This window comes from Rhinolophus ferrumequinum, chromosome 8 (assembly GCF_004115265.2).
Source record: "Rhinolophus ferrumequinum isolate MPI-CBG mRhiFer1 chromosome 8, mRhiFer1_v1.p, whole genome shotgun sequence".
In the NCBI taxonomy this organism is placed as follows: Eukaryota; Metazoa; Chordata; class Mammalia; order Chiroptera; family Rhinolophidae; genus Rhinolophus; species Rhinolophus ferrumequinum.
In genome coordinates, this window is record NC_046291.1 from 37,731,876 (window position 1) to 37,745,474 (window position 13,599).

Below are 13,599 nucleotides of genomic sequence, written 5' to 3' on the forward strand. Positions count from 1 at the left end.
AAGTAAAAGAATACAAAAAAATGAGGATAGTTTAAGAGACCTCTGGGACAGCAAGCATAGCAAGATTTGCACCATAGGGATTCCAGAAGAAGAGAGAAAGCAAGGGATTGAGAACCTGTTTGAAGAAATAATGACTGAAAACTTTTCTAACCAGGCAAAGGAAATAGACATATAAGTCCACGAAGTGCAGAGTCCCAAACAAGATGAAGCCAAGCAAGCCCACACCAAGACACATCATAATTAAAATGCCACAGGTTAAGACAAAGAATTTTAAAAGCAGCAAGAACAAAGCAGTTAGTTACCTACAAGGGAGGTCCCATAAGACTATCAGCTGATTTCTCAACAGAAACTTTGCAGGCCAGAAGGGACTGGCACAAAATACTGAACATGATGAAAAGCAAGGACCTACAACCAAGATAACTCTACCCAGCACAGCTATCATTTAAAATTGAAGGACAGAGAAAGAGCTTCCCAGACTAGAAAAAGTGAAGGAGTTCATCACCACCAAAATAGTATTACAAGAAATGTTAGATGGACTTCTTTAAGACGGAAAGAAACAAAATCATTTATGAGTAATAAATCATGAGTAATAAAATGGCAATAGCTACATATCTATCAGCAATTACTTTCAATGTAAATGGGTTAAGTGCTCCATTCAACCAACATAGGAGGGCTGAATGGTAAGAAAACAAAACCCTTACATATGCTGCCTACAAGAGACTCACTTCAGATTGTAAAACACATACAGTCAGACAGTAAAGGGATGGGAAAAGATATTCCATAAAATGGAAACGAAAAAAGCAAAAAAAAATCAGGGGTAGCAATACTTATACCAGACAAAATAGACTTTAAACAAAGGCTATAAGAAGAGACAATGAAGGACCCAGTAATCCCACTTGTGTATTTATCTGAAGAAACCCAAAATGTTACTTCGAGGGAACGTGTGCATCCATATGTTCACTGCAGCATTGTTTACAATAGTCAAGATGTGGAGGTAGCCTGGGTGTCCACTGATGGTGAATAAAGAGGAGGTGGTACATATATACAATGGAATATTGCTCGGCCATGAAAGGGAATGGGTTCTTGCCATCTGTGGTGGCATGGATGGACCTGGAGGGTATTATGCTGAGTGGAGTATGTCAGATAGAGAAAGACAGATGCAATGTGATTTTGCTTATGTGGAATTAAAAAAACAAAATAAACAAACAAAACAGAAATAAACTCATAGAAACAGAAAACATTTTGATGATTGCCAGATCGGAGTGGGGTTGGAGGCTTGGGTGAAAAAAGGAGAAGGGATTAAGAAGTACAAATTAGTTGTTACAAAGTAGTCATGGGGATGTAGGGTATAGCATAAGAAATATAGTCAATAATATGGTAATAACTATGTATAGTACCAGGTGGGTACTAGACTGGTCAGGGGAAGCTCTTCTTAAATTATATAAATGTCTAAACACTATGCTATACATCTGAAATTAATATAAAATAATATTGAATGTCAACTGTAATTAAAAGATTTAAAAAGGGGTGGAAAAACCTACTTTACAGAGATATTTTTAATCCTTTCAGAATACCTACCACCAAGTTTGAGAGTAAATGGTTTCTCTATTGGAAATAAACTTTGAAAAAATACATTATTGTATGTTAATGTTATTGTTGTTAATCATCCTAATGAACTAATTGCAAACAAGGTATCAGAGAAAATTTGACAAATAGACGCATGGAATATTGGTCCTCTCCATGCTGGACTTAAACTTTCACTCAGGAGCCAACCCAGGGATGATCAGGAGGGGACAAACACACAATGCATCCATACAATGGGTGACTATGTATGCCACTATAAAAAGAATGAAGAGCAAAAAAGGCAAAGTAAAGAACAATGCCTACAACGTGTTAGCTTTTGTCTACTAAACGGGAGGGAGGTAAACATCTATATTATTATTGCCTCTTGTAAGTATATGTATAAAGTAAGGCAAAGCAACAGAAAACTAGGGTTAATTTTTAGAGGGGCATGGACCTGAGCAGCAGGGTGACTGATGAGATGGAGAATTTGTATTGTATATCTTTTTATACAATGTGAATGTATTACATACTGGAAAAGAAAAAAACTAAACACAAACACCTCTCTGTTCCAAATTTCTACTCACCTATTTCAGGAACCACTTTAGGTACACATTGGAGAAGACTGAAAGAAAGTCATTGTATCCTCTCTCTCTGCACCAATAAACACAAAGGCTTCTGAGAATTTCTTTATGGAAGCAATATTTTTAAGTACAAAAATTAAAAGAAAATCCCCAGAAAATACTTTCAACGATTGTTTCTGGTTTATAAACGATAAGTGAAATTCAATTATACAGAGAGCATGAAATGTTTGGAGTGCAAAGCCTTTCTGTGCAACAATATATTGACACACAACATAAGAAAATAGCTTGAAGTACAAAAATACAGTTGTGATCCAGGAAATGGCACCAAATTAGAACAGTTTTATTATTTAACATACCATTGTATATACATTATCCTCCCAAATAAGAAGAAATTTGATTCCAAAGTTTAAAAAGTAGCTTCCAAAATGAATCCTTATTATAAATTTGAAGGAGAAAAAGAAAAAAGTCCTGCAAATTAACACAAACAATTTTGATCCTTGATTAAAATATGCACCCTGTACCGATCACCTCTCTCATACAAAATGTTTACTATAAATAAAACTTTCAAAAAAGATCTTGGATGTTTATTGCACATTGTATAGAATGTTTGCCTCTATCTGAAAGGCTTTCAGCCCTCACTGTATTATTAGCTGTTTGAAGTACTTATTCAAATTTGGGTGAAAACAACACTCTGTAGATATTAGCATATGTAGGATCATATATGATGTTTACCAGAAACAGGAAAATATAACCTTAGTGGACTGCTTCTGTCACTTTTTCTAAAATAAGAATGAATCTGTTTTCTAAGCAATTACAAGAGATCTACACAAATTAAAAGTCCTGTTCAAAGGTCAGTTTTTTTCTTTTCAAATAGAAATCACACGTAGAGCCATTTTACCCAGTCATATAATTCTACTTCCTAGGACCAGCCCTTTTTGAAGTATATTGTTAAAGTCACACTACAGGATTTCTAAATCACGCTGTCCATCATCAACAGTTACTGTTTTGGTCTCAACATTTTCAAGCCCTCTTAGCCATAGTAAAGCCAGCACAAACCAGCCAGAATGCAGTGGCCTTCAAAATAGAACAAGTTCCTCATAGCTTTTCAAACCATTTAGTACAGTGCCTAGCACAGAGCAGGCATTCCATAAATATTGGATGAGTGAAGGTACTATCTTTTAGGACCATTTCCTACACTTAGATGTATTAACGATTTATGAGTAATATGTTGATTTAGGGTACACAGACCTAACATGATGACTAAACAAAGAACACACATGACATGGCATAGACACTGTTAGTTTCTACAATCCTGTCCCAGGACAGAATGTGCACTTTAAAGGTTAAAACTATTCCAATAATAAAAATTGATTAGTCAAATAGTTTTATTTTGCCAAGGGACTTTAACGGTATTAGCCTTTGACAATTCCCAAACATACAATGAACCCCAAATAAAACAAAACCAAATTGCACTATTACAAAGAAACAAGTCCATGAAAGCAGAGAGGAGGCACCAGTTAAGGAACAGCGACTTCAAGGAGACGGTTGTTTTTTCGTTTGCACGTTGGGACACTCCCATTTTTCTGGTTGCCCTGAATAAACTTCACACATACTTTATCCTGTCTGAACTGCACGAGGAACCTAGGAGAAAAGAATAACACAAATTAAAGTACACACAAAACAGCTGATGATTACACTAACACTAGCTTTTGTTTTTTGATGGATACTGATGTTGACAAACATTCCTCCTTTCCATTCCATTAGCACTTCTGTACAGAGAACTGTTTCACCAGGTATTACATTGCATTTACTTCCAGCACTCATCATTTAGTCCTAAGGAAAACGAAGTTCTTTAACTCATCATATTCCAGTAAGCTAAGACGGGGTAAGAACAGTAATTTCCATGTGTCAAATGCAAAGACCAACAGGACATTTTTCTATTTTTCTTCATTTTTGCATAGCAAAAATATAAACTGGGGGAGGTATCCTATTAAACAACCAACAAATTGAGAAAATGAAATCAAGAATTTCAGAAAAAGAAGGGGTCTGGAGATCCCACAGACTATGGTTTTTTATCTTTAGTTATTCAGATACAATTTTTCTCATATCCATACATTATGCTAATAGTTATTTCCAGCCTAAATAAATGTATTTCAAAATAGTGGTGACCTACAGATAATAATGATGAAATCACGAGTTTGATCTGCCACTTGTTTTAATACCCATTTAATTAATATATACATAATTTTAATACCCATTTAAAATATACATAAATTATAAAATTTTAAAAACCATCATTGTACACCGAAAGCCAGTTCTTATCCTACCATTGGTACATGTGGCATACTGTGGGAAACGATATTCTAGCCCAAATCTTCCCTTTCAGAGACAATCAGCGGTCAAGGGCCTGTCCATGAGATTATGTGTCACACCTTCCTACAAACATACTGATAGCTTCTGGGCTGGGTGCTATGAGGGACACCGGGATGTATTCCACGAAGTCCCTGCCCTCAGGATGACACCAGCGGGGAAGCATGAGAGTGGCATGGCTGGACCAGAACCTGGCCTTGCCCATTTCAAAGCCAGTGCTCTTTTCTCCCCACCATTAGACTCAGTAGAATGTCGCCAAGTTTTCAGTATATTTCTTAGGGAACAGATTTCTGAGTCACTGGCATCCACGACAACAAGCAAAGACTGAAACAACTCTGCTCTGTATACATTAGTCTCAGTTTCAAGGCCTGAATAGTCCACATTTTGCAAACATTACCCGCTGGAGTGAAATGTGATACATAAGCTTCTGATTCATCGGTTGTTTTAAAATGATAGTATTTCTGAGCTTTTAAATGGGTTGGGTTTTTTTCAACTTGAAAACACTGAAAAAGCTTTAGTTCCAAATTCGCCTGTCTGGGATATCTCTCTGGCATGTATATATACTCTTATCTAATGTGTGTGAAAGAAAAAAAAGAAAAAAACGTCTTTCAAGTTTAACATAAATACACACATCGTAAAACTCAAATATTTTTATATTTTCAATTTCCAAGTCTACTTGCAGTGCAACAAATGTATAAGGAGCTCTTTTCCCAATAACTTTAGCACACGTGGGCTGGCTCCATGTTCATACTCCAGGATCACGATTCACTCTAAAAATAGCAGCAGCTAAAATTTATTGAGTATTTACCATGCACTACACTGTTCTTAGTAAATTAAAATATTAAAACACAACTTTAAAACAATCCTATGAGGTAAATACTCTTATTTATCTGTAATTCATAGAAGAGAAAACTGAAGCATGGCCCACAGTAAAAAAAAATGGAGAATCAAGGAATCATCTTCCAGCAAACAGTTAACATTGAATGAACTATTTCACAGCATTAATACCAGTTAGAACTTCACAGCAAAACGACTGTGGATTAGCTGTTTGGGTTTAAAATATTCAGAGAAACAACTGTATAACTTAAATTAATATATATGTATGTTTGTGCGTGTGTGTGTATGTACTATATGTATATATGCGAATACATGTATGTATATATACAGGTAGTTTTAAAATATTTAATGGAACAAATTCACTTTAGTTTTCGATAGATTCAGAATTTATTTTTTAGAAATACTACACCTTTTATTTAAGGTTCTCCTTAAAAGGCCACCACTTACATTTTGAACAGTTTGGAGTGTAAGAACTGGGAATTACAGAGCAGTTGAGTCCCTCGATGAATTCAATTCTCGCTTTTACGTGTTAAACTACAATTCTTGCTGTGCATGTTAAAACCGCTGGAAGGAGTAAACAGGACTTTGATTCTGCTCCGTGTAAACTGACATCCAGTTTACCCATAATGATCACGGAGATGGGGTTTGTTAGATTAACGACTTCTACTTCTGCAAAGGCTGCACTGAGGAAAGCACCCACTGAACTGAATGCTGTTGAAAACATTACCCTGTACAGCTGACAACAAAATGGACCAAAGCCACTTAGGGCTGGAAAATACATCACAGGCACTCCTGCCCAGGACTTTAACCAGTCAATAGTTAGGAATTGGAGAAGGACAGGTGTTGGTTTACAATGCTCCTCAACATTGGTTTTCTTCATGTGGCCACACTGTAAACCTTTACTCAGACAGCACGTTTACTGCAAGCTTACAGAGCCAGAACATCACACACCCCTCTGTGATAAGGCAGCGTTCCCGATGCCCAGACGCAAGCCATCCTCATCAGTGTTGTGTAATCGTACGCCTCAGCGCCTCCAACACAAACCGTGAGAGACACTGGAGGGGTTCTGTGCTTGATTACATTTGAGAAACACAGCACATGCTCTCCCCAAAGCCCCTCAGGAGAGTCATAATGTGCAACGAGACTGCACAGGCTCTGAGAAGGGCTGTAGTAAAGAAAGATTGTAAATTTGCACCAGAGAACACTTTCTTCACAGCACACCATTTATTAACATCCTGCAAAGGCAGTGTTCTTAGAATACCAGTTTGGGAAATGCTTAAAAGTAGCAATCCCTTGTGGCCGGGCTGTTGGTATGATATTTTTCTGTAAAGACAGCCTAATTAATCTAGTCGGCCAATTACAAACCTGCTTCATCCTTAGACTAAAGAGCTTCTGCATCTGGAATATATATAATCTTCCCGGATAGTGGGAAGTAGCAGTCCCACCCAACCAGAAGTCCAGCATCCCAAGTTATGAAAAATTTCAGCTAAAGGAAGTTTACAGCTCTAACAGATCTACCAGGTTAAAACCTTAACTAACTGGAACCCAACTAGCCATTATCTTTTTTCCTAATACTCTTCGTTTTGTGAGAAAGGACATAAAAACAAGAAAGTTACTTAGTCCAAACTGTAATTTCCAACGCAGAGTATACATGAAGGCCAATCTCCCATCCAATCTAAACACCATTTTTAGTATACAATGAGAATAGACAATAACCAAGGTCTATAAATCCTAATGCATCAAGTAGAGTATGTTTGGCTTACTGGTTTTGGAAAGACTTTTAGAAAGAGTTGAAATAGATTAGGTTGGCAAAATCTTGATCAGAAAATAAAATCATTTCCTGAAAAATCTGGTTATGCAATTTTACGATGCAAGTATTTAAGCATATAGTAAACAATCTGTTGAAAAGTAATCAATTCGGTATCAAATAACATAGTAACTCAAATTCATATGATCTTCTATTGATAGATTTAATAAACGGAGGGATGCTCCAAACTACATGCAAATAATGTCTATAATTAGAGCCCTAATGTAAAGTAAAAAAGGCTTATTTCCAATGTATGCAGTCTTGGTACTAGTAAACCCTTGTCAACATACAACGCTTATCCTATAACTCTAATTGTCTATATGTGAAAATAAAGGCATCTCAAATACAACACATCCAAAACCACACTCTTTTTATTTTACCCCACCCCATCCACCCTCAAACCTCTTTCTTCAAGTGTCATCTATTGTAGTAAATGGGATCGCCATTTGGGCTCAGGCCCAAAACCTAACATCGAATTTGTTCCCAAGTCCTCTTGTTTTCCTTCAAACTACATTCGGAACATATTTCTCACTACCTACTTCTCACACCCAGGCCTAAGCCATATCATCCTTATCCTACACAGCTCAGAAAAGCTCCTAACTATTTTCTCTGCTTCTATTCTTGCCTCTCTATAGTTACTCTCCACACGGCAGCCAAAGCGATCTTTGAAAATAATAAATCAGATCACGCCACACCCTTGCTCAAAACCTTTAATGGCTTCTCATTATCCTCAGTAAAATCTCAACTCCTCACCTCAGCTTCCAAGCTCCACATGGCTGGCCCCTGCCTCTCTCCCCAGAGTCTTTTTATTACCATTTCACTCTGCCACAAAGTTCACTCGTGTCTCAGGGCCTTTGCGCCTGCTGCCTCCCTGCCACAGAAGACATCTCCCTAGATTGTAGCGTGGCTTCCTCTCTTGATTCCAGTCTTGACTCAGAGGTCACTAAAAAGAGGCCTCCCTGACCTCCCTATCAAAAATAATACCCTGTGATCCTTAGCTTGCTTTTCTCCCCCTTCCATAGCACTTGCCACTAACCAAAGTCATGTGACTCACTTATTATTTTATTAGTATATATTTGTCTCTTCCACTAGGATGTCAGATACATAAAAGCAGAGACCCGGTCAGTATCATTCACTGCCCATCCATCATCTAGATCACATGCCAGACATATATTCAATACCTAATAAATGAATGCGATCACATCGCTCAACTAAAACAATACAGCTGAAAGTTAAAAGGTATATTCAAGTAATTCGTGAACATACTCATCAGAAATTTCAATATTGAGCTTCTGTTTGGTTTGGCTGAGAGTCGTCCGATAGAGCTTGGTGGCCATTTCAATCAGGTGATCACTACTGAAGAGAAAGTCTCCTTTACTAGCTGCTTCGGAGCCCTAAGAAGACAAACCAAGAGTCAGACTATCATAATTAAAGACAGCTTAGAAGGCAAATGTTTGCAGGTTTCGCTAAAAACGTATTTACAGCCTCTTTAAAACATCAGCTACTGGAATCCACTCTTCTGAATAAACAATTACAAAAGCAGTAGTTCTTTCAACTTGCTCAGATAACATTAGTAAGGTCCCCTAACCCCTCGCTACCCAAAGTTGTTCCAGGACCAGAAGTAGCATCTGCATCACCTGGGAGCTTGTTAGAAAAGCAGAACCTCAGGCCCTACTGTGGCCTACTGAATATGAACCCACAACAATATCCTTGGGTGATCTGTTTGGGCGTTCAGGTTGGAGAAGCACTGACCTAACCCATTAACTCTTTCTGAAAGAACTGCTTACAAAAACTCCTCAGGGATTTGGTTAAAAAAATAAGAACAATAACACTTCCAACAAATATCCTAGGGCAGTGGTTCACAATCTTAGCTACATAGGGGACTCATTTGGGGAGCTTTTGAAGAATAGGATGCTTATGTCCCATTCCAAGAAACTAATTTGATTGAACTGGGGATGTGACTTGGGCATGAGCATTATTTAATGTGTAATGGAGGTTCAGCATCACTGTGTTAGGATTTGATATATTCCCCTTAGGTTAAGATTCATAGCTGGGAAAACAGGCTGAATTAAGCTTACAGTATTTTTCCTAAGTTTAGAATCATCTAGATAGATGCACTATTAGCTAGATGTATGACCCAAACTATGATTGATATTTGCTGGCATCTGTTTACTCAGTGACTATTTATTAGGTGATGGGCATTATGCTAAGCACTTTACATAGTATTTCATCTAATCCTTGCAACACTATGAAGTAGGTACTATTATTCTCCCTATTTTAAGGACGAGGAAAATTAGGTAGGCACATGAAAGTTAAATGACGTAGCCAAAGTCATTGGTTGAGCTAAAAGCAGAGAACATTAAAAAATCTTTAGGTCCAAATTATTAGGCAGTTGTTTTATTGTAGTTGCATTCTTTATTTAAAAACCCCAAAATTAAAATGAACAAGAAGACATTTACTAAGTTGGTGTATAGAAGAAACAACAGGAGGGAGCATACTTTAAAACACCCTGATATTCCTCTGAATTAGTCTCAAAATAATGCATATCATAGCGGGTGTGAACAAAAGCTACTCAATAAAATTAGAACTCAAGTGAACAAGCCAATGAAAGTGATGAATCGTATTCAATTATTGAAAAAGGCCAACCCTGAACTTTTACATTGGCGTGAATATAGCCAAAATGTGCAAATCTGTAATAAGGATAAACTTCAAGTAATAGGATTATCCTATGTGGCATAATTAGAGATTAGACAAATGCAGAAATCTTTCAATCAAATCAACAGTTGAATCTTTACCTCTTTGAGGTGGATGGCGAAGAAGCCATCATTTTGTGAGCTCATTGATACTTTGGTCACATCCACCAGGGGAACTTCTGACTTGATTTGTCCAGACTTTTGATCAGCAAGAAGGAGATTATTATTTGTTAAGAGGAAAATCCGGGATGTACTCTAAAAAACAAAACAAAACAAAACAAAAAAGGATGTAAAACCCAATGATCAAAAATACTCAAAAATGGTCCATGACACTAAAGCCATTAGTTATTTACAGAAATTCACATTTTATTCCAATCTTTCGGTATGCACACCTATGTAAACTAAGAACACACTAAGGGACATAGACAATATTTTTAATTCATAAAAATTTCAGAAAACAAGCAAAATTCCACCAAGGCTTAAACAGAAGGAAAAATAGCTCCCTTCACAGCAACCCCTGCTGAGAATAAGAAATACAAATGTTAACATTCAGAAAACTAAAGAGGATTGTCCCAACTGATAAACACTTCTTGCAGTTCTTCAGGGTTAACATTTTTACCTTCCCATTTGCACGGTTAATTTTGTTCACAACTTCAGCAATGATAATCTTTTCTTCAATGGCATCTTGGAGTTTCTTATACTTGGGATTCTTGTTGATTTCCAGGTAAGCCCCTTGGAATGGCTGCCCAACACTAAAGAAAAAAAAATTCCCTCACATTAGAAACAGTTTCAAATGGAAGCACCACTGGAAAAGGTAACAGGTCAGTTGACTCCACAGAGTGTATGACAACTTCATAAACAGTTAACTTATTTGATATATTGTATACGTTATACACATACTTGTCCTAAATATAAGCTGGACTGAAACCTATTTCAAATATATTTTTGATGTGCTCATGGCATTTGGTAGGTAGGCCTTTGATAAAAATCTTATCACATGGAAAAATCAAGATAGAAATCACTCACAAGAGCAACAACCAAGAGCCAAGTGCAGGGCCTCATATGAAGGAAAAGACAATTCTTTCTAATCTGTTGATTGACAACTGTCCACAAAAAAATGTATTAATGCCTTTAAAAAATATATAGCAATGAAAACAAGAGCACAAATCATTACCATCACCTGATCCAAAGAAATACTTCCTTTTGTTGAAGAGTAAGAAAATCAATAGGCCTTCTGGGGAAAAATGAGTCCAGAGCAACCACTTTAGAAGAAAACTATAGAACACTTAATATTATCTTGTAAGTCTGGCTATAAAGAGGCACTATATGAAAGAAAAATCAGACCTCTCCCCCTAAATGGAGAGAAGTGGCCAAGGTCAACATTTAGAATCAGAGCAGTTTTCTTTCAAACTACGTCTTACAAGAGACATAATCATGTATACAGCACTAAAATATTGATTTTGCTAAAGATTCGCGGACTCTCTCAGGGCAGCTTCTTCAAAGACATCAAAACAAACAAAACAAAAAAACAAAACACCCAACCCTGCAGCTTCATTTTGAGCTATAAAGTTCTGGCAATTTGCACATACAACTTTACATGCTTGTGTTATGGGTGGAAGATCGGGGAAGAAAAAATCCATGTAGGTGGCCAGTGTCCACAGCTCCCAGGATAGAGAAGGCCAACACCCATGAGTGTTGCTGCTTTACACAGTGGTGGGATGGTGAATTATTCCACCCCCAGGACTGCTGTAGGGAGAGCGCGCCACCATCCCTGAAAACTGAAATAACACCCTCCAAAAAACTTGGCTTGATGTTTACATTTTTTGTTGTTGTTCATGTTCAAAAGAGTGTTTAATAAAAAGTGCTAAGAGCCTTTGAATTTGTTTCTTCAAAAATGCATTTTTCTCTCTCCAGTTTCTGAAGAGTCATCCACAGGGAATGTTCATTAAAGAGGTTACTCTACAATTTAAAAATATATAAAGAAAACGTTAAATAAAATTACTTGCTGGAGAAAGCAGAGACACAATTTTCCTGTTTGAATACACTGTTGTATATAGCAGGCAGTTGGGCAGGCACTAAATTCAAAGATGACTTTGAATTTAGATGCTGTGTTTGACTTAGGAAAGTATAAACCAGCTCAAGCAACTTATCAGCTGATTGAGGAAGCTGTGTCATTTAAAACATTTAAACACAATGAGTCTGGCAATATGTGTTCTTTTAATCCTTTAAAAGGAAGAGCTTTCTGCCCCAAGCCCAATACTGGTGGCAGCCAGCTGTGGTTCACTGTGAGGCCAACCCCCACCCCCACTTGTCCAGCACGCAGGTCACAGGCAAGGCTAACACTGACCTGCATGGAAACCCCTCCCAAAGAGACACCAGAAACAACACACCCAGATAACAGCTTCAGACCACACCAGAGCACTACCTGGTTAGCCCCACAAGTGGCACACACAAACGGTGGTCTTACAGGTACAAGAACCCATGGGGGCAATTCTCCTCCGAGGGGCCAGCCCCCACAAAGCAGCTCATACACTGTGGGCGTCACCAATCCTCACAGCCAGTCAGCCTAGGAGTCAATATCACCCACTGGGGCCAAAAGTAATCAAGGCTCAACTACAACAGGACAACACACACAAGGGACACTCCTGGAACACACACACGAATCAGGCAGACTGTGCCATTGGACTACACAGAACATATACTACATAAGGCAACTCAGCAAAGACTGAGATACATAGGAGGTATATCTAATACATAGAAACAAACACAGAGGAAACAAAGAAACATATCCCAAATAAAAGAACAGGAGAAACCTCCAGAAAAAAAACTAAATGAAATGGAGGCAAACAACCTACCAGACAGTTTAAAACACTGGTTATAAGAATGCTTAAGGAACTCACTGAGAACGTCAACAAAGTGACAGTAAGCATTAAGACGGACATAGAAACCATTAAAAAACACAGTCAGAAGTGAAGAATACAATAACTGAAATGAAGAATACACTAGAAGGAATCACCAGCAAACTAGATGAAGCAGAAGATCGAAGCAGCGATTTAGAAGAAAAGGTAGTAGAAAACACCCAATAGGAACAACAAAAATAAAAAATAATTTAAAAAAAAATAGGCTAGTTTAAGGGACCTTTGGGACAACATCAAACATAACAACATTCACATCATAGGGTACCAGAAGGCTAAGAGAGGGAGCAAGAGATCGAGAACTTATTTGAAGAAATAATGACGGAAAATTTTCCTACCTGGCAAAGGAAACAGACATACAAGCCCAGGAAGTACAGAGTTCCAAACAAGATGGACCCAAATAGGCCCACACCAAGACAAATTATAATTAAAATGGCAAAGGTTAAAAACAAAGAGAGAATCCTAAAATCAGCAAGAGAAAGACAACTAGTTACCTATAAGGGAGCTCCCATAGACTGTCTGCTGATTCCTCAACAGAAACTTTGCCGGCCAGAAGGGAGTTGCAGGAAATACTCAAAGTGATGGAAAAACAAGGGCCTACAACCTAGACTACTCTGTCCAAGGCTATCATTTAAAACCGAAATAGAGATAAAGAGCTTCCCAGACAAGAAAAAGCTAAAGGAATTCATTAACCAAGCCTGTACTACAAGAAATGTTGAAAGGACTACTTTAAGAGAAAGAAGGGGGAAATCAAACAAACAAACAAACAAACATCAAAAATATGAATAGTAAAATGGCAATAACTATGTACCTATGAATAATCACTTTAAACG

At 37.5% G+C, this 13,599-nt stretch overlaps 1 protein-coding gene across 4 annotated transcripts in view; it reads right to left on the bottom strand.

Annotated features, from left to right (window-relative positions):
• Positions 1-2,239: 2,239 nt before the first annotated feature.
• MYO1B (myosin IB) overlaps positions 2,240-13,599 on the bottom strand; it is a 171,668-nt gene continuing 160,308 nt past the window's right edge. For 2 of the 4 annotated variants that reach the window (XM_033112279.1, XM_033112278.1), the window contains 4 exons: positions 10,471-10,603; positions 9,954-10,106; positions 8,425-8,552; positions 2,946-3,785 (listed from right to left, as the gene is read on the bottom strand). In XM_033112279.1, the coding sequence (XP_032968170.1) occupies positions 3,662-3,785; positions 8,425-8,552; positions 9,954-10,106; positions 10,471-10,603 (538 nt within the window). In that variant the 3' untranslated portion in view covers positions 2,946-3,661. Of the gene's footprint in view, positions 3,786-8,424; positions 8,553-9,953; positions 10,107-10,470; positions 10,604-13,599 lie in introns of all 4 variants that reach the window. The other 2 variants (XM_033112280.1, XM_033112276.1) reach the window with 2 other exon arrangements.